The sequence below is a fragment of the Heterocephalus glaber genome, unplaced genomic scaffold (assembly GCF_053883595.1).
Source record: "Heterocephalus glaber isolate CG9 unplaced genomic scaffold, H.glaber_assembly_v1.0 deba00000818, whole genome shotgun sequence".
Taxonomy (NCBI): domain Eukaryota; kingdom Metazoa; phylum Chordata; class Mammalia; order Rodentia; family Bathyergidae; genus Heterocephalus; species Heterocephalus glaber.
In genome coordinates this window covers 641,574-669,473 of record NW_028258164.1, presented here as the reverse complement: position 1 = coordinate 669,473, position 27,900 = coordinate 641,574, and the positions used below count along the sequence as shown (strand labels likewise).

Sequence of the window (27,900 nt, the reverse complement as noted above, 5' to 3'; positions counted from 1 at the left end):
TATATAAGTTGTGATTGTACAAAATTAGTAAAATTAATCATAGTGTTCTTTCATAGTGTTTATAGAAGAAGTAGGAAATAATCTTGATTCATTTTCCTCTAAGAGTATTCTCTATATGGTCAAATCATATTATAAATTCAATTTTTTGGACCAGATCAACAGTCACCTAAGCAATTACCTAAATTAAGAATAGTCTATCTGAACACCTAAATGTATATAAACATCTGATGGTACTCCTAGGAGTAACATTATTTATACTTGAAGATGCTTCCAATTTGGAAATGCCTAGGGAATTTCATGGTAACATTGCTCAAACATGTGTGTAATCTGGTTCAAGGCAAATAAGTCTATTTATTCCCCAGTTTTCTCTTCAGCCTAGAGAGAAATTATAGATAATCTAGTATACTTGCCATAAACATGGATGATATTGCTATTAATGTCATTTTATAATATATGGCTTTTTATTCAAAGACCTCAAATTACTAATGATAAACATAAAAGTACTATGTTCTCAGTTTTTAAGTTGATGACCACTCACAATGTTCAATTACATCTAATTTTAAGTTGTTAAACAATAGGACTTTTTTAACAGCTGGGTAGGTATGTTTTTCTGAGGTAGAATTATGAGAAAGAAATCTTTGTTCCTTTGCCTTCCATCTTTCTGAATTTGAACAAATTTCTTAAGTCTTGTCTCTCTTCTTCATGTATAAAATGAGATATTATAGTATTTATGTAGGATTAAACAGGACAATATAAATACAGTGCATAGAGCTCCAATTTGTATATAATGATTCTCAATAAGTAATTGCTACTATCAACTAAAAGCATTGAAATGGTTTTAATGTTCTTTAATCAATCAAATAGGTTTTAATAACCCTTGAATTGTCCATTTCATCATAGGAAGGAATCTTATGTGGATTGAAGGAGTTTGGACACTTAGAAGTCAAGAAAAGTTGCAGAAGATCATGATTGATGAGAAATAGCCTGTAGGAATATAGTTTGTACTAAGGGGGAAAAGAGATTAAAATGTATAGGAAAATGATTTAGTTCAAGAGCAAGTCCCTTAGAAGAAAAGATGGAGAGACAGAGAAGCAGAAAAATGAATGTCTCAAGTCTAGTTTACAGCCCAGTGGGAGTTCTGGAAGTCTGTGATGTAACTTTTGACACTTTTGTAGCTTAAATTGCCTTGTAATATGAGGAAATCACAGATAAGTTAAGTGGCCTCAGTAATGTGGTTTGCCTTTTAAGCGAGTAAGAAGCTGGCTACATTTTTACATTAAAAAAATGCAATTATTGGCATTTTTCTGAAGAATTGTTATCTCAGGTCAAGGGTAGATGCTTAGTTCATGTGGGGAAGAGGAATTTGTGCTGTGGTTTGCCTCGTTCATCCTGTCGTGGGAAATATTACACCGAAGAATAGCTGTTAAAATAGCAATAAGAAATCAACTTACATTTAGCATCAAATATAGATCCAGATTTACTAACAGGCTTGTAGTTTCTGCTTTACTGAGACACACTAAAGGCTGAAAAATATGGCCTGTTAATATCTGTCTTTATGAATCACCAAGGAATAAAAAGAAGTCACTGTTGGGAGTAACATGTTGGTGTTCTGGGCATATCAGGTTCATTATCGTAATCTAACTGTCAGCCTTCGGCGCTATTTGGAACTTTCAGGAAAGTCATTAATGAAAGCTGTAAAAAAATGACTATAATATTGGTCTTTGAGGCTATTCATACATTTTCAGTACTGATGTTATTTTGGTGAATGACTCGTGTTGGAATGTAGAAAATCTTAAAGCATCCAGCACTAGTAAATGAGGGGCAGTTCAAGTAGTTATCCCAAAATATACTTGATTTTCCAAATCATTGATGAGATGATTATTGCCCACAGCTGCAGGAATGTTATTATGAAAGCGTCTTAGGGGAGACATGTAAATTGAACACATAGGAACAAGGAAGACTTCTGTAATTCTAGATAAGATTTTAACAATCTTGCAAACAAACTCTCATAATCAAGCAGAAAAAAAATCAATGTAGTAATGAAAGAAAGCCCTTAATTAAAAATATTAAACAGACTTTTCTATTCCCTTTGGTTATGGTTGTTTAAAATATTTTTTCAGACATAAATATACAATGATTTTGTGATTTCTTAAATCAATAAATTTTTGAAATGCTCCTGCTTTTGGCTGGAGTTCAGGGATAGGAAGGGTGGGCAGTTCAGAAAGGGTACTACTCATAGGAAAAGGGGAACTAGCCCACAGGACCTCAATCTGACTGGGTCCAAATGCTATAAGTTGGTGAGGAAGGCAGAATACTATAAGAGACTTTCTGGATGACCAGGGCTTCAGCGTCTGTCTGTCTCCCACAGTAAAGGTTAATATTGATGTGGTTGTAGGAAGCATTTGCCACATTAAAGGCATAGATCAGGATTCTAGTCTTTTCTTGAATGCTCAAGACTTGGACAAAAGCTTGGGTGTGTATTCGGCATGTTCGGAGTAATCAAATCTTACAAATACAGGAAGTCTTGAGAAGTTTTGGATACATTTTCAATCTCTCACTCAGAACAGCTATCACAGACAGATGAGAGAGATGTGTTACTTCTTTTTTCATTTTGCCAAGATACATTTGCTTGAATAAAAGCCACAGGGCCCACTTTACCATTTTGTTAAGCATTTTTTTTGACCTACAAAATAGGCCAAGAAAAGGTCTCAGCAGCCATCTAGGACAGTGTGCTACCTTAGAGCATATGACGTTTGGGTCATATTCATGACCCAATTTAGGGTCATGAATTTAGGTTAATTTTTAATGATCTCATGTTGATAAGACACTTTGAACATGTTTCACTATTACATCAATTCAGCTGGAACCTAGATCAAATTGTTACATGGGGTGAAGGGAGGGCAGGGGAATGGGGAAAAAAATAAGAACCAAGATACCTCATATAAAGGTACGAGATCTCAATGATGAATGTAACTGTATTGTATACCTAAAATGCACCAATAAACTTAATGAAAAAAAGAAGAAAACGAAAAACAAATTATTACGTGGACACTTAATAAAATAATGAAAAAATGCATGGCTATTATTACTGTAAGTAATAATATACACTTGGTCTTTATTCAATTGGGAATTTATTATATATTTACACATAGAATTTTCATTCAAAGGAATTAATTTAGTAGATGTGAACTATACAATGAAGAAAAAGGCCTGAAGAGCTAAGAAAACAGATTTTTGCCTAAATCGTATGTTACTAAATTTCTGAGGTCACTGTTGATAGGTGCAAAGGTAAGTAAGCTTACAGATAACATCGCATCAGTTTTAGAATAAGACCTGCAAGGACCTGAGATAGGAAGAGAAAGATTAAAGGACTAAGATGTTTTCCATTGTGGTGGAAAACAGCTATCAAAAAGCAGCAGGCATTTGGGGAAGAACTTTCTTTTTTAGCCTGGAGGCCAGAAATACATTGGCATTGCCTCTGGAATTGGAGCAAAACCAATTTTTAATTGCTTTTAAAATCTGGAATGGAACATTCCTGCAGTCATCCATGAACCAACCTTATCCCATAGAGGTTGAGTGAATCTTGGCCAGCCATCTGCCTTGAGAATTGTTTTGTTTGTGTCCCTCACGGGACAGAGAGTACTTGTTGGGCAGTAGTTTCATGTCAAGTTACAGTCCTTCATAATGTTGCTTGAGCAAAGAATTCAGAAGAGGAAAAATCTTCAGGGAAAAAAAAATCAAATGTTTTCACTACTGTGCCTTGGAGCTGGACAGACCTGCAAGGCTGGAAATTACCACCTGCCTTCTTCTATATCTCAGAATGATAGCTCCCAAAATGAAGGCTTATTCTTGTTGATGAGAGACAGCTGGGTAAATAGATTACAGTAGTGAAGTCAAATGGGCATTTAAAGATTGATTTAACTTAGAATTTCACTGCTGTAACTCTAAACTTCCATAAATTCTGGTTGAATTCCCTTGAAATATGTATACTACAAAAACAGCACAGAACAAAGGGTTCTTCCTACCAATGCCTATGGATGGAGAGGCATTCTTCATCTTGAATCTACTCTGCTTCCACCACAGGGAACACAAGCAACAGAGCCAACTAGAGATTACTCAACAATTCTTGACTTCCCCCCAAAAGAGGCAAACCTGTTGTGGATACATAGTCGAAACTACGTTGTAAATTAAAAACTGACTTTCTCAGGTTGCAAATAGGTGAAGTAAGTAAGCCTCAGCAAGGACAACCAAGGTTTGAATGGCTGCCTAACAAATAAAAAAGACAGAAGAGCACAAAAGCAAAATGGAGCTGTCTAATCACAACAACAATAACAATAGCTTTAATTTATGAAATTTTCAATTTTTGGGTATGCTTTTAAATATATTAGTGGGAAATGCCAGATCTTAACTCCAGAATGCTTTATGGCATATTCACTGAGTACTATAATTTTAAGGTATAACCAAGCAGAATGAAATCCCTGTGGAACCACAGCAGATAGGGAGGTACTGAGATCGGCTACTTCTCTGGGGATTGTGTAGTGATGAGAATCTTATTTCAGAGTGTAAAACATTTTGTCAAGTCTAAGATTACCAAGGCATGAAGAAATCCATATTTGCAATCATTCTTGAAGGATGTAAATTGATATGCATTACCAGAAATAATACACTGGTCTCCATTACATCTGATTGAGCATGGCCTGATGTCATACTGTACAGCTAATTATTTTTATAGTTATTGAAGTATAAGTTGCCTTATTCAAGACAACACTGAAGAACCATATGTTTCAGTATAACTTAAATTCATGTAAATGGATATTCTAGAGGAGGATCTGTTGGCTCCAATTCCAGCTCTACCACTTAGTACCTGTATGGCTTTTCATAACTTATTTTGCCTTTCTTTGCCTCAGTTTCTCCACCTGTAATGTGAAGTCAATAAAACTATCTGCAGTGTAAAGGTCCAGGAGGTGAAAATTGAATGAGTCATCTGTGGTTATTCGCACTTAGTCAAATGTTGCAATGCAAAAGAAACAGAAGAAAAGGATGCAGGGTCACAAATGTGGGAGCTAGGATTTCAGTATTCACCTATAACACAGAAGGGCTTTCGGGCAAACCTCAGTCTTCCTTGCCATCCTCTATACCGACAACAGCAACCTGCTGACCAGATTCGGATGATGAACTCCAGACCAAAGACGACAATCATCACGAACTCCTAAAATATCAGATAAGATGTATCAGAGAGAAGCATGGGGAAAATCAGTTAGGAGCCCTACTTCTGTGCATTTAGGCATGCTGTCTAAAATATGTTAACAACTACATGTCCAAAGTTTAGAACATCTCTTAACAAACGAAACCTGAAGAATACCAAAACCCCATACTATCTGAATTTCCTATTGTAGAATCTGATTAATCTTCAGGTCACTAATATTACACATTTAAGAATCAGTCTCAATCCTAAATGTACAGGATGAATAATGGTTCTCCCCTAAAATATAAAGGGTAGCTGATTTCAGCTACTTGGTTGCAGGTGAAATATCTGAGTTGAAAGAGTAGATTCTCAATACAATGGCCAAGTTCTAAAGAGAACAGAGCTTTCATTTTGCTGCAAGGACTGAACTAATCTCTAATTCTTTAAGAGCTGTTTTCAAACAAAAAGAAGTAAATACTTAGAAGCACACTGAGCTCTTTTGTTACAGTGTCAAAATCTCCTCATAAAACAGTGAGTTTCAAAAGCATTACCCTGTGTGTGGCACACATATCCATTGCCAGAAATGAGACCCTGAATCCTCTAGATTTGGAGCTTGTTAATTATTATACTGCCCTTTGGCAACAGCTGCCTGGAAAACAGCACCTGTGCCAGCAAAATGACATTGAGATTATTTAGGAAGAGTTGTGAGTGAACTCTGGGGAAAGGGCAGCTAAAGTGGCTCATTAAACAGTCAGTCATAGGAGGAAAAACCAGATGGAATTTGTAAAAGGGAAGTATCTCTCGCACAAGATTAGCAGTCTCTTCTCCCGATAGGGACTGATGCTAAGTTTATTAAAACTGTTTTTCCTTTTAGAATTTCCTTTCTTGTTTTCAAACAAGGATTGACTCAGCATTTATAATGTATAGCAGTATTTATTAATCGGTTTTATTATAATAGCTCCATTGTAAAAGGAATGCAAGGTATCTAGTAAACTCCAAATATCACAGAAATATCGAGAATTATGGAAAGTAAAGGTTCTAATCTATGCCCCATTCTTTCACCCCATGCCCAAGACAAAAACTGTCACCAAATTTATTACAATGGCATTTTATGTTGCAAGTTTGAGACAAATGTCTGTTTCTGTAGTGATTTTGTAAAGATATGCTGCCGCTTTGAAATGCCCAGTAGAGACCTACCATTCTAACCTTCTGTTATTTAGCACTAAGTAATTCACAAATTCTTCTCATGATGGGAAATAAATCTCCCACATCATCACTGCTTACTCACAGTGGTTTAGAGCTACTCATAGGATGCATCCTGAATATGACTCTATGCACCGATGACCAAACTATCATTCATATACTTACTCACTGATGATCTGAGGGTTTTGTTTAGTTTGAGCTTTGTATACATATCTGTTGAATCTATTCATTTATTAAGGTGTCAAACCCGTCTGATCATCTGGTTTAAATCCAGAACATCTTTCTACATATAGAAACCACGCTGAGGCCTAAAATGCTCGAGTAATCATGTTGGCATTCAGCCTATGTTTAAATGCAGGCCCATTCTTTGCATATCCTTTCCATTAATTCTAATTTAAACCAGGACGTTTGGCACTCCATTTGTCAGAGGTCATGCTATAAGAGATACCCAGGAAAAACTGAAATGTGGTCTAAACCCCCAGGTACTACCATGGAAAGATTTTTCTTTTTCATGAAAACAGATACAGCAATAGATATGTGCCCACTGTTTTTAAGAAAAGTATGTCCACAGCCCTGCATTATTTTCATGCTGCAATGAGGCAAGTTAAATTACATGGGCACTGCAGCTATTAAAAATATGAGAAACACATGAATAACTATCTACATAAATTTGACAAATCAGAAGAAAAGTATCAAATTCATGAAAACTCAACAGAGAAGAAATAGATAATCTGGAAAGTCCTATATCTTCTAAAGAAATTGGATTTGTAACTAAGAAGGAAACGGAAATGTCCAGGCTAAATGGTTTTACTGCTGTAATCAGCCAAATATTTAAGAAAAAAAAGTAGTCCAATTTCCTATGATTTCTTCCAGAAAATAGAAAAGGAGAAAACACTTTCTGATTCATCTTTTAAATGTGATATAATTCAATGGAGAAAGAATAGCCTTTCAACAATCAATGCTGGAGAATACTCAAGACCACCCCTGAAGACGTCCTAAAAACCAATCCAGACCTCACACTGTGTACAGAAATCAAATTAAAGGGTTCATGGCAGTAAAACTTTTAGTGAAAAGTATTAGGGAAGATTTTGGGGATTTGGCTAAACAAAGAGTTCTTAGATGACATCAAAAGTACAAATAATAAGACAAAATTGATGCATTTGCTCCATAAAAATTAAAAGTTTTATTCTATGAAAGCTTACATAAAGAGGATAAAAAGACAAATTATAGACCAGGAGAAAATATTTGCAAACCACATATCTGACAAAGGATTAGTATATAGAATATATAAAGAAATCTTAAAATTCAACAGTGGAAAAATTTGTTTATAAAATTGGCAAAATATATGAGTAGAATCATCATAGGAGAGGATACACATCAGAGAGGAAGTGCTGATGGCAAATAATCAGATGAAAAGATATTTGACATCATCAGTCATCAGGGGAATGCAAATGAAAACCACAGTGTGATAGCACAACACTGACATCGGAATGGTTAAAATAAAATGTAGTGACCAAAAATAGCAATAACACCATATGCTAGGGAGGGTGTGGGGAAGCCAGGCCATTTGCACATCCATGATGGGAATGTGAAAAAGTACAATCCATCCAGAAAACATTATTTTACAGTTTCTTATAAAACTTAACAGTTACAACTCAGCCTCTGAACTCTTGGACATTCATTCTAGCAAAATGAAAGCTTATAATTATAAATATTCATAGCAGATTTATTCATAATGACCAAAACAATAAAACAGCTCAGGTGTCTTTTACCATGAGGATGGTTAAACATGCCGTCTTCTCTCTCTACTACAGAATACTATTCAACAATAATAATGGATGAACTATTGATGCAACAAGGTGGAGAAATCACTGGGGAATTATGGTGAGTGAAAAAAAGCCAATTTAAAAGGTTACATACCATATTATTCCACTTATTTTACCTTTCTGAAATGAAAAATATTAAGAGATGGAGAACAAATCAGCGGTGGCTAAGCTTTGGGCCACTGTGGGGAGAGGGTGGTGGACGAATTCGAGGGAGGAAGTGTGTGTGGTAATAAAAAGGGCGGCTTAAGAGAGCCTTGTGGTGATTAAACTGTTCTGTGTCTGGACTGTCCTGTTAAGTGCACAAGTCTGCATAAGTCATAAAATTGTAGAGAGCTAAATGCATGTACAAATATGTACAAGTAAAACTGGAGGTACCTGAACAAGGCCTGGGGATTGTATTGACAGCATTATCCTGGTTGTGATAGTGTACTACAGATTTACAAAATGTTACCATGTGGGGAAAATGTACACAGGGTATCTGAGTATTATTTCTTAAAATTGCATGAGGCTCTAAAACTATCTCAATAAAATTTTCAATGAAAAAAATAGTCCTTGTCAGCAGTCTAGCCAAGGGAATCAACTCATAGGAGGAAATGCATTCCTCTCCAGGTCCAGATGCTATATCTGATCTCACTTGTGTTAATTTAGTGGTGCTCTCTAAATCACCCTTAAGAGGAGGTTGCATTTTATTTTCCAATGAGGTGAATATCTGTTTGGTTCAGCTGAAATGATTTAGGTGAGAAGTGATTCTTCTTTGTTGCTGTATCTTAAGTAAATCAGTCAGCCTTCTGTTACTTGGTTCTAGTTGAGCTAAACTGTTGAAGAGATTAGTGAATAATATGGTCCATGATTTACCGTGAGCAAAGCTGTAAGGTAAGGCTGGTGTTATTAATGCTAACTCCGTCTTTTCTTGTGGAAGCTGCTAGAAACTTGGCTTTGTCAAGCTGTCTTGCAGAACCAAGAGCAATGCTTATTATTTCTGTCACTTGTGTTGAAGAAGTTACAGAATTTCCTCATCAGGGCTCACATAATTTTAGTTAAACATAGAACATCTTTCCTATTCTTATTAAAGACCAAGGAAATGCATAGAGAAATGAAGAAACCTAGGAAGCACTGATATCACTCATCTTGAATTCTGTCTACAGTAGCTATTGAGAGTACTCATGTAGCATTACTAAATCTTCTTTTCCAGATATTAAAGAAATCTCTTCATGTGTCACATCAGAGAACTGCGACACTATTTCATTAATGGGTTTGGCTTTGATATATCTTTCAGGACCTAAATCTATCCTTGCAGTTATTTTTTTTTAGTTACTTAAAGTGGTTTTTAGTAAAAATTGATTGATTTTTTTTGGGTACAAATTGATGATGCCTAAAAGCACATGTTCTAGTTGTTTTCTCACTAATTAACAGCATGATTCTTTAAAACCAGTGACCTTTGCCTAATCTACAAGCTGTCTGCAGTGACTATTACTTTTTCATAGTCTTATGCCATCAAATAGCATTTTTGTGTAAATGAAATACCAACATTAGAAACCCTGTGACATGTGCACTGATTCTTGAAGAGCTGTGGCTAATTAGACACACAGAATTGGAACAATGATTCATTCCAAATATCAACACAATCAATTTCTGGCTATTTTTATTCCTTTCTGTGTGTGTGCATATACTTAAAGTAGCATAGGGTGAGCAGGCCAGAGTACCTCCTCACATAATCCTGGCAGGAACGAATTGTGCAAAGAAAGGCATCAATCAGATGGGTTGCAGTTATAATTCTTCGTGATCTGGCAAATTCTACCACTCTAATACATATTTGGGAAATGAAATACAGATCTAGAAATGCTTTCTTACTTAAACTAGAATGTGGAAATACATATTCAAAAGTAAATTATCTTTTTGAACTTTCTTTCTTTCAGAGAACAGAGAGGTATCCTAAAAACATGCTTACTAACCACTACCTCTGGGATATCCTATACCACCATCAATTTAATTTTAAAATTTCTCCTTATTTTTTGGAAGATATATTAACTAGAAGTGTATTGGAAGGGAATTTGAAAGAATGAATACTTTCACCAAAGGGGCTAATTCAACCCAGAGTTGAAGGCACACGAATACCTTTAGAATCATGCTTGCATGGTGGAGCTAGTGAGTCAGACAGAACTTTAAGAAGAGCGCAGGCGGACATAGAAGTGGGGGTGAGGTGGGGATAGGGAGAAGCCGAATGTGGCATAAAAGGGCATCAATGCTTCCTGCCTTGGGAAATAATGACAGAGAGAGTTTTGAAAGAGTATAACTGAGGCCAGCCTCTGTGACTGCAAGGCCCAGAAGACTCTGCTAGGTGAATATTTGGGCAGCAAAATCCTCTGTAGGTCTTCACTCTGGTTAGTTGATTCTTGAGATTTCTCTGCACATGATTTATCCTGTCAAGTTTTTCACACTTGCTAAAATGTAAATCTCCTGAAAAGCAATCATTTTAAGTATACCTGTGACAATGCCCATTGTTACTGTTTACGTCGAGGGTGTTCTTTCAAAGCCTCTTGTGTTTGGAAGTTGATTGGATCATGAGGGTGCAACAGCTGACTGGCCATTAGGAGGTAGGGCCTGGTCAGAAGAAGTGGGTCAATGGGGGCGTGACCCGGAAGGGTAGGTGTCACTCTTCTGTTCCTTCCTTCTTTCTCCTCTTTCTGACTGCCATGTTGTGAGCAGCTCCCCTCTGACCAGGCCATGCCACCACGCCTCCCTGTCATGGAGCCAGCCAAACATGGACTTAAATCTCCAAAAGACATCAGTTCAAACCTCTACTTCTTTAAGCTGCTGGGGTTGGGTATTGTGTCTCACAAGAGTGATGAAGACATCAGTTTATCTCAGAGGTTCTTCAAAAGAGCATATGGAAGGTAAAAGCTTGAAACTAGCACATTCTGAATGACTGATGTACACTTTGTAACAGAGGAAGGAAGGGTTGGGTCACAGGCTAAGACCATAGCGGTCAGGAGCAGGAACTAGGTGTCCCCTTTTCTGGGGTGGACAGTGAACAGTACAATATTTTTGATTGTGATAGTTTATCTTGATTGTCAACTTGATTGGATTGAGAACACCTAGAAATTTCTTTCTTTCTTTCTTTTTTTTTAAAAACCCATCCAAATCCCAGAGATGTGGCAAGTCCCCAGTAGTTGTTAAAATTATAAAACTGGACACACCTCATTTCCCAAAAAACATAATACACAGAAATTTCAGGGGTAACTAAAAAAATTATCAGAGAAATGCTCAATAAAAATTGAGCTCTTCACCTCAAACACCTCAGGCCTGAATACCCTCTATTCATCTAAGCAACCATGCCTCTTGCATTTAGCAGGGATGCAATTGGTTAATGACACCAAATGGTTTTACAAAGCAACTTCTTAAACTCTCCTTTTGGGCCAAAGCCTTGGGCTGTGAGTATTCACATAGCCCTGCAAGGCCTGTAACAGTAGGTTTTGAAGGTTCCATGGTCTGGCCCTTCCTTCCCAGGCACGACAGAAACATAAAATCTTCTGTCTTGTTACATTTTATATTTTGACATATGGAAGCATATTTTAAATACTCTTAAGTCATTCATATATTATTTATTTATTCATTTATTATTCATTTGCCAAGATTTCACATTAGGTTAAAATTCAATTCAGTCTTTACATTTCTCTACTGAAGTTGGCACCTCAGTGCATTACAGAAAAACACCTTCTCCAGCAACCAGTGTGACCAGCATCTGCATGGTAAGCCCCACAGTCAGCCTCTTTGTTCCTCAAATGAACCACCTAGATGTTAACACTGCTCTGCTACAAGGTAAAAGCTCCTAACTCAAATTTATTGGAAAAGGAGTGAAACTTCTGCAAAGTGCACTTTTAAAAAGAGGTACTTTTTGCTTATGAAAAGAAACCAGTGAATCTTCTACGAATAATAAAAGGGAGTATTTTACAGTTAGGCACATGATTTGGACTGAAGAATTCCGACACTGCTCTGCTGGTCCAGGGTGTTGATACTCTTCTTGTTCTTCCTGTGGGCCCTCTTCATCAGGTAACACAAAGCCTTCGTCTGTGGCATAGAGAATGTCTACAATCCTCTGCAATACAGGGTCATTTTCCCCCTCATTCTCCTGACAAATCAATTCAATGTTCCTTAGATTTCCGAAGTAGAAATCTCTTTCTTTCTCCAAGTCTTCAACAGTAAGTTTCAATATGTTGACCTACTGCATCAGTTCAGCTGCTTCATCATCCCTGTTGCCCACACTAGGATTCTTCCGCACCACCCTGGGGCTAGCCTTAGGAGTCACAGTAGTTCTCTGTGTTGAAATGGATCTCTGTGGAGCTGCACTTCTAGAGCTGAGAGGTTTCTTCGGTTTATTCAGAGCTGGAGCAACAAGGGAAGGAGCCACCACAGTTTCCTGACCTTGTCTGGCAGCTATAGGGTCATACTCTTTTCCATCGTAGTTTGCATCAAAAAACTTCTTGAACCACTGAACAAATTCAAAATTGTCCTGAAACTTTCCTTTTACTAATTTATCCACAGGAATTATTTTGTCAACACTCATCCTTTTAAAACCTGCTTGCAGTATTTTGAAGTCCTGGATATATTCATATTCTAGCTTAGCTTGGAATTTCACTTTCTTCAAGGCAATGGAGCCAGGGAAAAGCATGCCCATAAACTCACAATAGGCAGCTCCTGAGCACAACTGTTCGATCTTTGTCAGATTCAACTGCAGAGACTCATTGATCCAGGCCAGCATGTCATGTCGACTTAGATTATCACTGGTGACTGACGTCGAGTATACATTCACTGCTGTCTTCGGCTCTCAAGGGAACCGCGTCCATTGCCCATGCCTGGCTCTGGTTCCGTCTTCGTGTTGAGGGTGTTGAGGGAAATGGAAGTTCAGGGTGGAGGCAGGTGGCTCCCAAAGGCTAAGTGGAAGCAGCCAGTGTGCTTCATTTACTCAGTCATGGATAGGTCAGCACCTGTGTTGCTGGAGAGGCTGGGACTGAAGAACCTCAACCACTGGGCTACTAATGGGGATGTACATGTTATTGGTAGGGTGTAAAAATGGTAGGCATAACCTACAAAAACTAAAAACCATTGGGATCATGGCATATAGAGGAGTAAAAGCTATAGGCCAGGCTGTGTTGGAATGAAGCAGGAACCATATGTCTTGCTTCTTCCCTATGCTCTAAGCTTCACTTTAGACCTTCCTCTGCTTCTGACAGAAGAAGATGGGCCACCTGATCCAGGTTCCATGTAGACCACCTTGCTAAACAGGTGTCGTTTCAATTCAAAGCCCACCCCTGCCTTCCTCCTCTCCTATCCATGACTGTAAGCACCAAAGTGCATTTTATTACCTAGATTATAGATTTTTTCCCATTACTGTAGAGTGTACTATTGGTCTTAATATACTCCAGGGAACATAATAACCTTTGGTGAGTTTTAGAGGTATGAGGAGAATCCGCAACTCTGTGTTTATACTGCAGGTGCACCTGTATGCTCACCTGCACAAAAGCTTTCAGAGCTTGACATTGGGATCCTGTCAGCTAGTCTCATGTAGAAAAACAGAAGCAACAAAAACTCAAGAATGAAGATATACAGGAGATCTTCTTAATAGAATATATTATAAACAGAAAGTTAACATTAGCTTAGTGTAATCTCTGACAGACATAAAAAATTAACTGTCCCGTAAGTATGTACATTAATGGCATTGTAACAGTATTCCATTAACATTTTCTAAATTGAAGGAAATTTGAAGTTTTCTGCTATCTTGAGCATCTAGATTACAAAGAAAATTCAAGTATATGCAGTATAATTTATATTAATGGTTTCAGTATCATTAACTATGTATATCTTCAAAGTCCTTTATGAAATCTATCATGTTTCTGAGATATTTATTTATAACTCTAATTCTTGCCTGTCACCTATTAAAGTCTTTCAAGACTAGTCATGCTATAAATCAAATATACTCTCAAACTGAACAAGATGAAAGGGCTGTCCACAGACAATGAGCCAATTTATTGAATAATTTTGCCTGTTGTTCATTTGAACCATTAAACAATTGATTAAGCTTGAATATGTCATCTATAACCACTGGCTAAAGAGAAACTAAAATGGTAGTAAAAACAAATTACCTGAGAAATTTCTAGTGTTTCAGAATGCCAATTTTTGTTATTCCTGAGCATAAAGTATAGCATATGGCAGATTTAATTTAAATGGTGACTTATCTTGACAGCTGAATCCAATGAATATATGGGGTATTCTCTGTTTCTATCACACTCCAGTTCTCTGTTGTAGTATCCACCAAGCCGCTGCCTGATTCTCATTTGTTTTTCTGAAGTTTTCTTGTTGGGGAGAAAATGCCTGATCCTGCTATGTCTAGCTTTTATTTTAGGCAGAGATGACTCTTATTGTATAGAATCCATCACTCTCATTAGCCTGTAATAGTATTTGGAATGTTATGGCTGCCAAATCTCACATCATCAATATATTTTAATTAATAGGCCACTGCCGGCTCACACCTATTATACACACCTTCCAGACAACCTCTGCTAGGGGATGACCTCCATCCATAAGATGAATTGCCGTCATTGGGACTGATGTGGAAAATCACTTAGTGCAGGAGATAACTGATCTGGCACAGTAACATGAACCTCTGTTCTGCTCTCTTGCTCTTTTATTTGGTTGCCCACTTATTCCTACCCAGCAACATGACACTTGATTTGGAGACCACGGTGGTAGTATAAGGATATGTGAGAGGACTGATGTACAATTTTGACATAGTGTACACAGGTAGTGATCAAAGCCATGGAAATAGAATCCATATATGGACTGATTTAATAGAACATTAACAAGAGGAAGGTTCTGGGCAAAAATAACTATTAGAAGTAGGGATCCGGCCCAGAAAGAATGCACTGGAGAGAGCAAGTACACGTTGTACCATTTCCTGAGGATGCCTGACTAGATGCAAAGCAATACCGCAGTGTCAGGTTGACCCTTTGTAAAATCTATACAAAAGAAGTCCTGGAGCAAGGTGCCCTGGAAGTGAGTCTCCAGCATGGGTAGAGTTGACTGGGGATGGGCGGGCTCAAGGCAAAAATAACAAGGAGCCCACAGGGGTGGATTCTCCTCTGGAAACAGGAGGGCTCTAAGAACTTTCCTTGGCTGAAAAGGAAGTAACTCTCACCTCCATCTCACCCACTTCCATCCCTTCATGATGCTCACCTTCCAGGCTGGTCCAGGAAGGCCCCCTCATCTGGGGAAGAAGCACCGTCATCTCCCCTACAAGAACTGGCCTGTGGAGTCTTGCTCTGACAGAGGCTGGAGGATGGGACTATACAGATGTGGAGTGTGTGAGAGCTTCCTGCCTCTCTCACCTCCCAGCCCTTGTCTTGGTAGGCAGGAAATAAAGAGATGTTAAAGCAAGGAGTTTTCTTCCCATGGTAAAGAGTGTCTAAGAGTTGGTCAGGTACGGTGTTTGCAGCTTATCTTCATATTCCCAAGACGGTATATCATCAGAGAGTATGAATTGCTTACAGGGTTGAAAATTTCAATTTTTATTTCTTTATTTTACCCTGCTTGTTTGCATAGTATATATGGTTTCAATGGAATCTTACCTTCTAGAGCACAACACTATTCTATTAAGATTCTACCAATGCAGAATTTGTGATCATTCTGACTAGAGTTTGCATACAGCTTATTTTTGTATCATTTATTAAAAGAGGATTTACTAGGTGTCTTAGTTCTTTATCTATCATTGCTGAGACAAAATACCTGTCACCCAAAGTTAAAAGGGGAGAGGTTTATTTAGCTCACAGTTTGTAGAGGTTACAGTCCATAATTGGCTGACTCCAAGGCGGTGTGGCGTGGCAGACAGGCATTGTAGAGGGGAAACAGTTTATGATGAGTAGAAGGTAGCAAAATAAGCAAGAAAGCAATCAAAGGACAAGACAAGCCTCTTTCTGTCCCCTATATTTGCATCCAGGCTACTGGGATTAGGGCAGTGCCAAACCAATCAGTGGACTGATTTAGTAATCACCCAACCTTAATCCTAGCATCCTTACTTCTAGCATTGCACCATGAATCAAGCACACACTCTAGATTCAGCCACCTTTGAAAAAGCCCCACCTATGACCACATGAGCCTTTGAAGGGGCATCTACACACAAGCCATGACACTAGGCAAATTAAGAATTGATATGAGATGACAAGGGGGAATGTTTAGCATATTTAGAAGAAAATACTTTTAAAGATTCTTAATAGCACTTATTTGCATTTAAACAATTAATGGAATAATTACAACCAAGCTATCTCTTTAATTAAAGAAAACCCAGAATGATCTTTATTTGGCAACAGTTTGTTAGCAGAGATTTTATAAGTATCAACTTAATGGAAAACTGGAAAGGGATATATCTCCTTCCAAATTCTAATTATCCTCTTTCTGTCATCTTAAATATTTCCCAAACACTGAGGTTATCATTCCAATAAGCTGGAGCTAGCTGCATAAATTAGAATGCAAACATGTGTTGGTCCGTGCCACAGGAAGCTCCAATGCCCCTGTGTTCTGTGGATGTCCGAAGCCTTGCAGTAGCATGACAAATTGGACCAGAGTCTACAATGTATCCAAGGGGATGAGACTCATTTCTACAGCCCTGTCTTCACTATTGTTTTTGACCTGAATTTACACTTTCTTTCTTTTTTTTTTTTTGGTACTGGGGATCGAACTCGGGTCCTTGCACTTGTGCAGCAGGAGGCGAAACCACTGAGCTAAATCCCCGGGCTTGCACTTTCTTTTCTTATCCTTTCCATAACTCTACAGAAAAGTTACCAGACCTGCCCTGGTATATAAGCTTACTTGCTTCCTCTCTCCCTGATATTGGCCCCTGGATACACTGCAGTGCCTGGAAGCAGAAGGCCAGCACACTGACTTTCTGGGTTAGTGTCAGGCACAGGGATCATGAATTTGGTCACAAAAGTATGCTTAGGACAAAGCATAGGAAAACAGATTATATTCCATTATATTCCACTGATTCATTTAGCAGAACCCAGGGGTTAGAAGCATGATGGCGCTTTGCCGCTTACAAGATGGGTAAAATTTAACTTACCTTCTCTGTGCCTCAGGTCCCTTTTCTATAAAACAGGGATTAAAAAAATCCCTTCTTAATAGGGTTGTTGCTAGACAAATCAATATTTTCACAGTGCTCAAAACAGTGTCTGCCACATAGAAACCACTCTGCACTTATTAAATAAAGTAAAGCTGTTCATTAAGTATTTATTCAGTGCTTTCTATGTGCTAGGTATTTTTCTAGACTCTGGGGATAGAAAAGTGACCAGAGTGAAAGATCCATGCCTATTTGCTGCTTCTAGTGTAGAGAAGCAGATGATAGGATGAACAGGAACATTTTTCCAAGCATTGGGAAATGAATGCTGTAGAGAATGATGAAAGAGGAAAGATGTTGGGAAGAGCTGGAAGGTTTCCACTCTTCAAAAGGACATTCAGGGTGGATGTTATGGCTTCCGTTTAGATGGTCCCCCAAAGCCTCATGCTGTTTCAGAGGCGGCTGAGTCTAAGTGTATGATTAATTCATGGTGGGGCCAGACTGGAGGACACTAGGATTAAGGGTGTGAGTGCTACCTGTCCTAAGTAGTCTGAATAAGATGAAAGAGGCAGAAAGATGCTGTTAAGGCCCCTTGTTGGTTCTGCTGTCTTCTGCCACCATGAACTACTGTTTCTCTGCCTCCCTGCCTTGGAGCCATTTGATTACAGACTGAAAACTTTATGAACTGTAAACCAAATAAACCTTTCCCCTTTAACTTTGGGTGTTGGGTATTTTGTCTCAGCAATGAGAGAAAAATAACTAAGACAGTGGATTTTTCTGAGAAGACTTGAAGTGGCTAAAGGAGTAAACTGAGCAGCTCTCTGACAGAAGAAGCTTCTAGGTAGAGGGATCAGTTGGTACCAGAGCTAGCACTGCGAATGAGGAGCAGGAGGCCAGGTGGCTGAAGGAGACTGAGTGAGGGAGAAGGACTGAGGTGAGGAGAGGTGTGAACAGAAGAGCAGACTCTCCAGTCTTTAGACCATTGTAAGAACGTTGGCATCTGACTCCCAGCCCAGAGGAGAGGGCTTTGGGGCTGCCTTCCATCCTGCTGCTCCAGGCCCAGAGGAAGGGGCTTTCGGGCCACCATCTGTCCCGCCACTCCCAGCCCCTGTCCCACCTCTCCCAGCTCAGAGGAGGTGAGCTGCATGGGGGCCAAAAGCACCCCCCTGCCCCCCAGTCAAAATGAGAAAACATGTAAATAAGTTTCAAAACGAGATTTCCAGATCACCCACAGCAACCCCAAAGGGAAATGAGATGGAACACTCTGATACTCAACCACCTGGACCCACTGAACAGGGAACAAAAGGGGATCTGGAAAAAATGAAATCAGAAATAATTTCTCAGATAACAGGAGAAATTGTGCCCCTAGTGCAACACATGATTAATAAATCTAGAGAGGAGCTCAGGAACATGATGGAATCCCAACATAGGAAACAAATGGAATCCATAAAACAGATGCAAATAGATTTCCAGGAGATGAAAAACTCCACTGAAAGTCTACACAGCAGAATGAGCCAATGTGAGGACAGAATTTCAGATATAGAAGATAAGATTACAATTAGTGACCAGGAAAAGAAAAATTGCTTCAAAATTATAAGGGAACATGAGAAATCAATCCAGCAGCTGCTAGACAATGCAAAGAAGAATAACATAAGACTGATTGGGCTCAATGAAGAAACAGGAGAGAGTGCAGATGACATAAAAATCTCTTCACAGAAGTAATGGCAGAAAACTTCCCAAGCGGGGGAAAGAATTTGACATACAGATAAGTGAGGCATATAGGACTCCAAATAGACTTGATCAAAAAAAAACTACACATAGGCATATAATTGTTAAGATTCCAGAAACTCAACAGAAGAACAAAGTTCTACAAGCACTTAGAGAAAAGAAACAAATCACATACAAAGGAAAGCCCATCAGAATCATTGCAGACTTCTCAACACAAACCCTCAAGGCAAGGAGAGCTTGGAGTGACATATTCCAAGCCCTAAAAGAAAACAGCCTCCAACCCAGGTTGATGTACCCTGCAAAACTATCTTTCAAAATTGATGGAGAAATAAGTTACTTTCATGACAAAGAGCACCTTAGGAACTTCATGAATAACAAACCAAAAAATTTTACACAGTATCCTAGGAACAGACATTGAGGATCACAGCCCCAGGAAGCAAAGCAGAATGAACCCATCTGGCATGACAAGAAATTAAATGTAAAGGGGGAGAACCCAACAAAAAGAAAAAGTCATGGCAATCACAAGTCAATATGTTTCAGTTATAACCATCAATATTAATGGTCTCAATTCACCAATCAAAAGAAATAGACTGCCAGAATGGGTCAAGAAGCAAAATCCAACAATATGCTACATACAAGAAACACACTTAATTCAAAAGGAAACTCATAGACTGAAAGTTAAAGGGTGGAAAACAATACTGCATGCTACAGGAACCTGAAAAAAAGCAGGAGTAGCTATCCTCTTTGCAGATCAAGTAGATTTCAAACCAACACTGATGAAGAGAGATGAAGAAAGACACTATATCCTTGTAAAGGGAAGAATCCAAGAGGAAGAGATGACAATCATAAATATCTATGCACCAATCACTAGTGCATCCAACTATATAAAACAAATACTAACGGACATGAAAAGCCATATATGCACTAATACAATTGTAGTGGGGGACCTCAACACCCCACTGTCACAAATAGATAGATCAACTAGACAAAAAAAAGTAATGAAATACTAGAACTCAATCGAACTCTTGAACAAATGAACTTAACAGATATTTACAGGGTCCTCCATCCCACAAAATCAGAATACACATTCTTCTCAGCTGCACATGGGTCATTCTCCAAAATAGACCACATACTCACACATAGAACATGTCTAAGTGAGTGCAAAGGAATTGAAGTTATCCCCTGTATATTATCAGACCATAGTGCGATGAAATTGGAGATCCATAGCAAAAGAAACTCAAAAAATTTCATAAACATGTGGAAATTGAACAACAGACTTCTGAATAATCAATGGGTCACAGAGGAAATTAAAGAAGAAATCAGACAGTTCCTTCAAATTAAATGACAATGACAATACAACATATCAGAATCTATGGGACAAAATGAAAGCAGTCTTATGAGGGAAATTCCTAGCAGTGAATATGCATATTAGGAAAACAGAACAAGCCCAATTAAACAACCTGATGCTGAACCTCAAGCTTCTAGAAAAAGAAGAGCAGGACAAACCCCAGAGCTCATACAAGGGAGGAAAATTTAAAGATCAGAGGAGAAATCAATGCAATGGAGACTAAGAGAATGATACAAAAAATCAATGAAGCCAAGAGTTGGCTCTTTAAAAGAATCAACAAAATTGACAAACCCTTAGCCAACCTTATCAGAAAAAGGAAAGAAAAGGCCCAAATCCATGCAATTAGGAATGAAAAGGGTGAAATTACAACAGACCCAGCAGAAATACAGAGGCTCATCAATACCTACTTCCAGAACCTATATGCCAATAAGATGGACAACACAGAAGAAATGGACAGATTCCTAGATACATATGAATTACCAAAGTTGAATGAAGAAGACCTAACAATTCTAAACAACCCAATATCAACCAATGAAATTGAAAATGTAATAAAAAACTTACCAACTAAGAAAAGCCCGGGTCCTGATGGCTTCACTGCTGAATTCTACAAGACATTTAGAGAGGAACTGCTGCCACTACTGTTTAAACTCTTCAATAAAATTGAAAGAGAAGCCATACTCCCAAATTCATTCCTGGAAGCAAGCATCACCTTGATCCCCAAAGCAGAGAAAGACCCAACTGAAAAAGAGAAATATAGGCCAATCTCACTAATGAACATAGATGCAAAAATCCTTAATAAGATACTGGCAAATAGAATGCAGAAGATCATCAAGAAGATCATACACCCTGACCAAGTGGGATTCATCCCAGGGATGCAGGGATGGTTCAACATACACAAATCAATTAATGTAATACATTATATCAATAGAGCCAAGGACAAAAACCATATGATTATCTCCATAGATGAAGACAAGGCATTTGACAAAATCCAACATGCATTTATGATAAAAATCCTACAAAAGATTGGAATAGATGGTCTCTACCTCAAACTGATAAAAACCATCTATGAAAAACCAACAGCCAATATCATACTAAATGGTCAAAAACTGAAATCCTTCAAACTAAAATCAGGAACAAGACAAGGATTTCCACTATCACTGCTTTTGTTCAATACAGTTTTGGAAACATTAGCCACGGCAATTAGACAAGAGAAAGAAATAAAAGGAATAAAGATAGGAAATGAAGAAGTCAAATTGTCATTATTTGCAGATGACATGATACTCTATATAGAAGACCCCAAGAACTCCACCAAAAGTCTCCTAGACTTAATAACCAAATTCAGTCCAGTAGCTGGTTACAAGGTCAACACACAAAAATCAATAGCTTTCCTCTACACCAATGACAGACTCACTGAGAGAGAAATAGGGCAAATAATTCCTTTCACAATTGCATCCAAACAACGGAAATACCTAGGAATCATCCTAACAAAAGAAATCAAAGATCTCTTCTCTGAAAACTATGGCACTCTGAAAAGAGAGATTGAAGATGATATCAGAAAATGGACAGACATCCCCTGCTCCTGGGTAGGAAGGATTAATATAGTGAAAATGGCCATACTTCCAAAACTGCTATATAGATTTAATGCAATTCCAATTGAGATCCCAGTAGCATACTTCATGGACCTTGAGAAAACAATCCAAAAATTCATTTGGAACAAGAAGAGAGCCAGAAAAGCAAAAGCAATTCTAGGTAACAGAGACATGGCGGGGGTATCACAATCCTCAACCTGCAACTATACTACAAAGCTATTGTGATAAAAACAGCATGGTACTGGCAAAGAAACAGACCTGAGGACCAGTGGAACAGATTAGAAGATGCAGAAACAATGACAGACACACTTAGCCATCTCATCTTCGACAAAGGAGCCAAACACCCTCACTGGAGGAAAGATAGCCTCTTTAATAAATGGTGCTGGAAAAATTTGGTTTCAACTTGCCAAAGATTAAAACTAGACCTATATCTTTCACCATGCACTAAACTAAAATCAAAATGGATTAAAGATCTAAATATTAAAATAGAAATGCTGAACCAGTTGGAACAGAAGTTAGGTAGAACTGTTGAAGATATCGGTGTAGGAAAAGATTTTATGAACAAAACCTCAGTTGTCCATGAACTAGCACAAATAATCAACAAATGGGATCTCTTCTTATTAAAAAGCTTCTGCACAGCAAGAGAAACCACCAGCAGTGTGAAGAGACAACCCACAATGTGGGAAAAAATCTTCACCTGTTCTTCCTCAGACAAAGGTCTACTATCTTGAATGTATAAAGAGCTTATTTAATAATATTATTTAATAATAAATTTAAAGACCCAATCCACAAATGGGCATCTGAAATGAACAGACATTTCTCAGACAAAGAAGTAGAAATAGCAAATAAATACATGAAGAAATGTTGAACATCACTGATCATTCGAGAGATGGAAATAAAAACAATGCTGAGATTCCACCTCACTCCAGAAAGAATGGCTGCTACCATCAAATCAACCAATAACAAATGCTGACGGGGCTGCGGGGAAAGAGAAACCCTCCTCCACTGCTGGTGGGAGTGTAGACTGGTGCAAGCACTGTGGAAATCAGTATGGAGATACCTCAAAGAACTAGGATTGGAAGTCCCATTTGACCCCGCTATTCCACTGCTGGGGATCTTCCCCAAAGAATTAAAAGAATCATACCACAGTGATATATGTACACCCATGTTCATAGCAGCACAGTTTGTGATAGCCAAAACTTGGAAACAGCCCAAATGCCCATCAACTGAGACTGGATAAAGAAAATGTGTTTTTTAAATAAAATGGAGTACTACTCAGCCATAAAAAACGAGAAATTAGAGACATTTATAGCTAAGTGAATGCACATTGAGGTGATACTCTTAAGTGAAATAAATAGGACACACATGTATAAATATGAAATAGTTTCTCTGATGTGAGAAACTGAAAGTATAAATAAGGACTAAAATGTATAATAGGTAATGTGAAATAGGAAGAAAAGGGGCAAAGTGGAAGGAAGTGGGAGGGGTAGGGGAAAGGAAAGAAGGGAATGGAATTAATATGAGAAAATGAAAAATAGGAACAAAATCTTTGTAAATAGGGAGGAATGGAGGGGTTAAAGGGAGGGCTGGGCAAGGGTGAAAAATGAGAACGAAGAGAGATTATGTAAAGGTGCAAATTTCCAATGATGAATGTCATTATATTGTATACCTAAAATGTGCCAATGATTAGAATGAACAATGAATAATGCAAAATAGGAAGAAAAGGTCCAAAGGGTAGGGGTAGTGGGAGGGGCAGGGGAAAGGAAAAAAGGGAAAGGAACAATGCTGAGAAATGGAAAAAATGGAAATAAACTCTTTGTAAATAGGGAAGGGTGGAGGGGGTGAAGGGAGGGCTAGGAATGGGGAAAAAATAAGAACCAAGATGCATCATGTAAAGTTACAAGTTCCCAATGAGAAATGTAATTGTGTTGTATACCTACAATGTACCAATAATAGAATTTAACAACAACAAAAAAAGAACTTTGGCTTCTACTCTGGAAAATGAGGTGTGTGCTCCAGGACACAGGCCTCAGGCAGAACCATTCTCGGTTCTCCATCTCCTTGTCACAGCTGCTCTTGTGTTTAGCAGGTTTTGGTAAAGACTGGAGAGCTCTTTTAGAGGAGCAAGGCACAACATATGATCCAAGGAGCCAGGCATAAAAAGTGGGACAGGAGAACAGCAACAAGAATCTAAGCTAAGAGCAAGGCATTCCCCATACATGCTAAAAAATAAATGTATCATCTCCTCATTAAATAGTTTGCATAACTGTCAGAATCTTCAGAGTGCCAAGAGACCCAACCCACAGTTTCCAAGTCCTAGTCTTTTTTTTTTTTTTTTTTTTTTTCAGTACCAGGGATCAAACTCAGGACCTTACACTTGAGAGGCAGGCTCGATGCCACTGAGCTACCTCCCTGGCCCAGAGCTAGTCTTCTATGTGGGCCTGAACTGACAAGTTTCCAAAAGGGGCTCCAAGAAGATGAGAAACAATGTTAGAGCTGACATTGCTCATTGGCAGGAGAGGAACAAGAAATAGCAGATATGAGAAAAGTCATGTCATATTTGAGTTTAATACACTTTCTAATACAAATTTAGAAGGAAATTCAGAGCACTGCAAACGATTTTCTTTGTAAATTTGTAAGATACAAAACCTTATGCTGCTTTCTTATCCTGTTCTGCTGTTTAAATTCTTCTTGGTGAAAATCTGGAGCATCAATTACATCACAACAGTTTTGGTGAAATTACTCTCTTTTTCCCCAATTTTGTGTGTATCTGGCTCAGAAGTCTTTGGTATAACATGAAGTAAGTAAGAATCAGATCATTTGCACCTTTTCTGGCAGCTAAACCAAAGTGGAAGAGAAGTTTCTCTGATTCTCTGGTTTTGGTGCTAGGTGTAAAGGAGTGACCATAATGTGAGGAAAGTAATAAAGAAGGAAGGGGAAAATAATACTGCCTTTCCCTGCCTCTCCCCAGATGTTCAGAAGGGTTTATAGCATATCACTGCTACTTTTACTTCAGTGCTGGCATCCGTAAGTATTGGGGAGTCTGTCCTAAGCAATGCTGTGTTGTGGGAAGGAGGTGCTGGGGTACCCGCTGTCATGCTCCATGGGTGGGGACCTGATTCCTACCAACCAAACATGGCTATTTGCTCTATGTTTTGTTTGTTGGAAAGAGAACCTACTTGAATAATGTTTCTGTTCATCTGAAGTTTCTGTCCTGTAAAAAGTGGCCAGTCACTATAGTGGTTAGAAATTTCCATTTTATAATTTATAAAAGTTGTTGGCAGTTGAAAGAAACATAAAAATGAATCCTGGCTCTGGCTAGGATTAAATTAGATTGAAAATTTTATCTCCTCCTGCTATATTTCTGAATATTACTGAGTCAAGAGAGAGAAATCCCTCATTTCAGATAGATGTTTTCTTTCTTGGAGATGTTCCAGGGCAATCAATTCTTTGCTTGTGCCTTCCTGTCCTCATCTCCTGAAAAACACAATCTTGGATTTTTAGAAAATCTCCAGCAGCTGTTTGATGACATATGGAGGGAAGTTCAGAGATGTGACTAAAGTAAGGCTTTTTCTTGCTTGTTGTTTAATAATTTTTGTCCTTTGCATCATTCTGTCTTTATGATTCTGTGCCAGTGACTAAACTGCTGTGGTGACATTTGCTGCTTAGGGATATAAATCTGCTTGTGTTTTGTCGCAGGGTTAAGGACAAGGACTGGCTGGTTACAGTTTACACCAGCTTAGGTGAGTGGTTCTCAAGAGAGCAAGACCATATCTATGATACATTAGGAAGCGATTTTGATTGATGTGGTGATTGTGGGAAAGTAATAAAGAAGGAAGGGGAAACTGACTGGGAAGATGCTAGATTCCTGCAAAGCACTGACCCCACTTACCCTTGGATATTTTTGTAGATGTAAACCAAAACAAAACAAAAACTAAGTCTTCCAATGTGTTGTACTTCTTGCAGAACTTCATCTCCATGTCCTGCAGGAAGATGACAGCAACAGGAGATTGCAAAGATTTGACAGCTTCATGGCTTTTAATCCCAGATTTGAGTTAAATAATCATCCTCAGAGAGGTCTTTTCACAAATTTTGATTTTAAACAATTAATTTCAATGGGTCCTCAGTGCAATGTTAATCCATAGCTTTAAGGAAAGAAGGCCCTATTTCTAATTTTGTTTCTGTTATGCAGAACTACCAAGACTCTGGATAAAGGTTGCTATAAACTACTCACATGACAAGTTACATGCCAAGGCTGAAGATGATGCAGATGGTAAGCTATGTCCTGGGAAGGCACCGTGGTGGGAGATGTCTCAAATCAAGAGCCTTCTTTTCTCTATCCTCCACGTTGCCTTCTCTATTCCAGTTATTCTCCAAAAAAGTAGTCAGAATTATCTCTCTCTGAACAAGGATTGATCAAATTATTGACTTCCTTCCAATTTCCTTCACTTATAGCATAAAATTCAAATGACTTTACAATAGCTGCTTTGCCTTTATCTGTGGGGAATATATTCTAAGATATATACATGATATGTATATGATTCAAATATATATTCTCTTATACATATACATATATAATGATTATTTTGTAAATTAGGAACCATAAGTGATGAAAAATCAATAACTAATAATACAATAGAACAATAACACTATAATATAATAAAAGCTATGTGGATGTGGTTTTCTCTTTCCCTCTCTTTCAAAGCACCATACTGTAGGGTGCTCATCCTCCTTTTCCTTGTAATAATGTGAGATGATGCAATGCCCAAGTGATGAGGTGAGATGCATGACACATATTATGACCTCAGCATATGATTTTTAAAATATTCCCTTACTGAGTTGAGAACTTTCACTTTTTCACTTAAAGAAGGTATTTTATGGTTTCTCTTTGGCATATCTGAATTGTCAGTATCAACTACCCTCATGTTTTGGGGCCATAATTAATTAAAATTTGGGTTAATCAAATGCAAGCACTGTAATACCATGATAATGGATCTGAGAACCAATATAGCCACAAAGTGACAATTCATGTCCTCACTTGGTCAAAATGGGATAGTGCATGATTCATCATACCATCAGAATGGCATCCACTTAAAACTAATGAATTGTTTATTTCTGAAATTTTCCATTTAAGATTTTCAGACTGTGGTTGATCATATATAACTGAAACTATGGAAAATGAAAGCACAGATAAGTGTGAGAGGTACTGTCCTTAGAAAACTGGCTTCTTCTAAGTCTGGTCTCAACATTCCTCTGAGCTTCCATTCAACTACCAGATTTCCCTAAAACCCAGTCAGGCTGACCTAGACCTTTGTGATGCTAGATCCAGTTTAAACATCTCCACCACGGGGACTCTTTCCCAACTCCCAGTAGAAAATGAGTCATTTCCTCTGCTGAATCCATTCTTTCTATACATTTGTATTATCACATTATATTTATAAAACACATAACTTCTAATTCTACTTATTCTTGGTTCTGTCACTTAAGTGTGACTGTGATCAGGAGTAAGATAAGATACTGTGACTGGAACAGAGAGGATATGCAAGAAATTCCTGTTTCATGAATGGTTAAATATGGGTCAAATGTGAAATACCTCCCTCTGAGGCGGGAGTATGACGTTTTAGTTTGATTAAACTCAGTTGATCTAAAATAATAGTATAGAAAGCTGTTCAGAGAAATTAGTCTCTCTCTTTGCCTTTAGAGATCATGAGTGAATGACTCAGTCATTACTAAATGACTTTTTAATTAAAATGTATTAGTATTGAATAACTGGCTAGGCTTTTGTAGTAATTATTTTTACATGATCCTATTCCTTTTTAATGTTGACTACAGACTCATGTTGTACTATTATTCTCTAACATTAATGATCATCCTGGTTTGATATTAGATAGAAATGCAATGTAATAATTTAATGCTTG

General features: G+C 38.0%; 1 protein-coding gene and 1 pseudogene across 5 annotated transcripts in view; both read right to left on the bottom strand.

Moving 5' to 3' along the window:
• Kcnq5 (potassium voltage-gated channel subfamily Q member 5) overlaps positions 1-27,900 on the bottom strand; it is a 478,936-nt gene that overhangs the window by 110,676 nt on the left and 340,360 nt on the right. For all 5 annotated transcript variants that reach the window (XM_004863988.3, XM_004863990.3, XM_004863991.3 and 2 more), the window contains one exon: positions 5,083-5,209. In XM_004863988.3, the coding sequence (XP_004864045.1) occupies positions 5,083-5,209 (127 nt within the window). The remainder of the gene's footprint in view (positions 1-5,082; positions 5,210-27,900) is intronic.
• On the bottom strand, positions 11,795-15,496 carry LOC106007690 (microtubule-associated protein RP/EB family member 1 pseudogene; annotated as a pseudogene).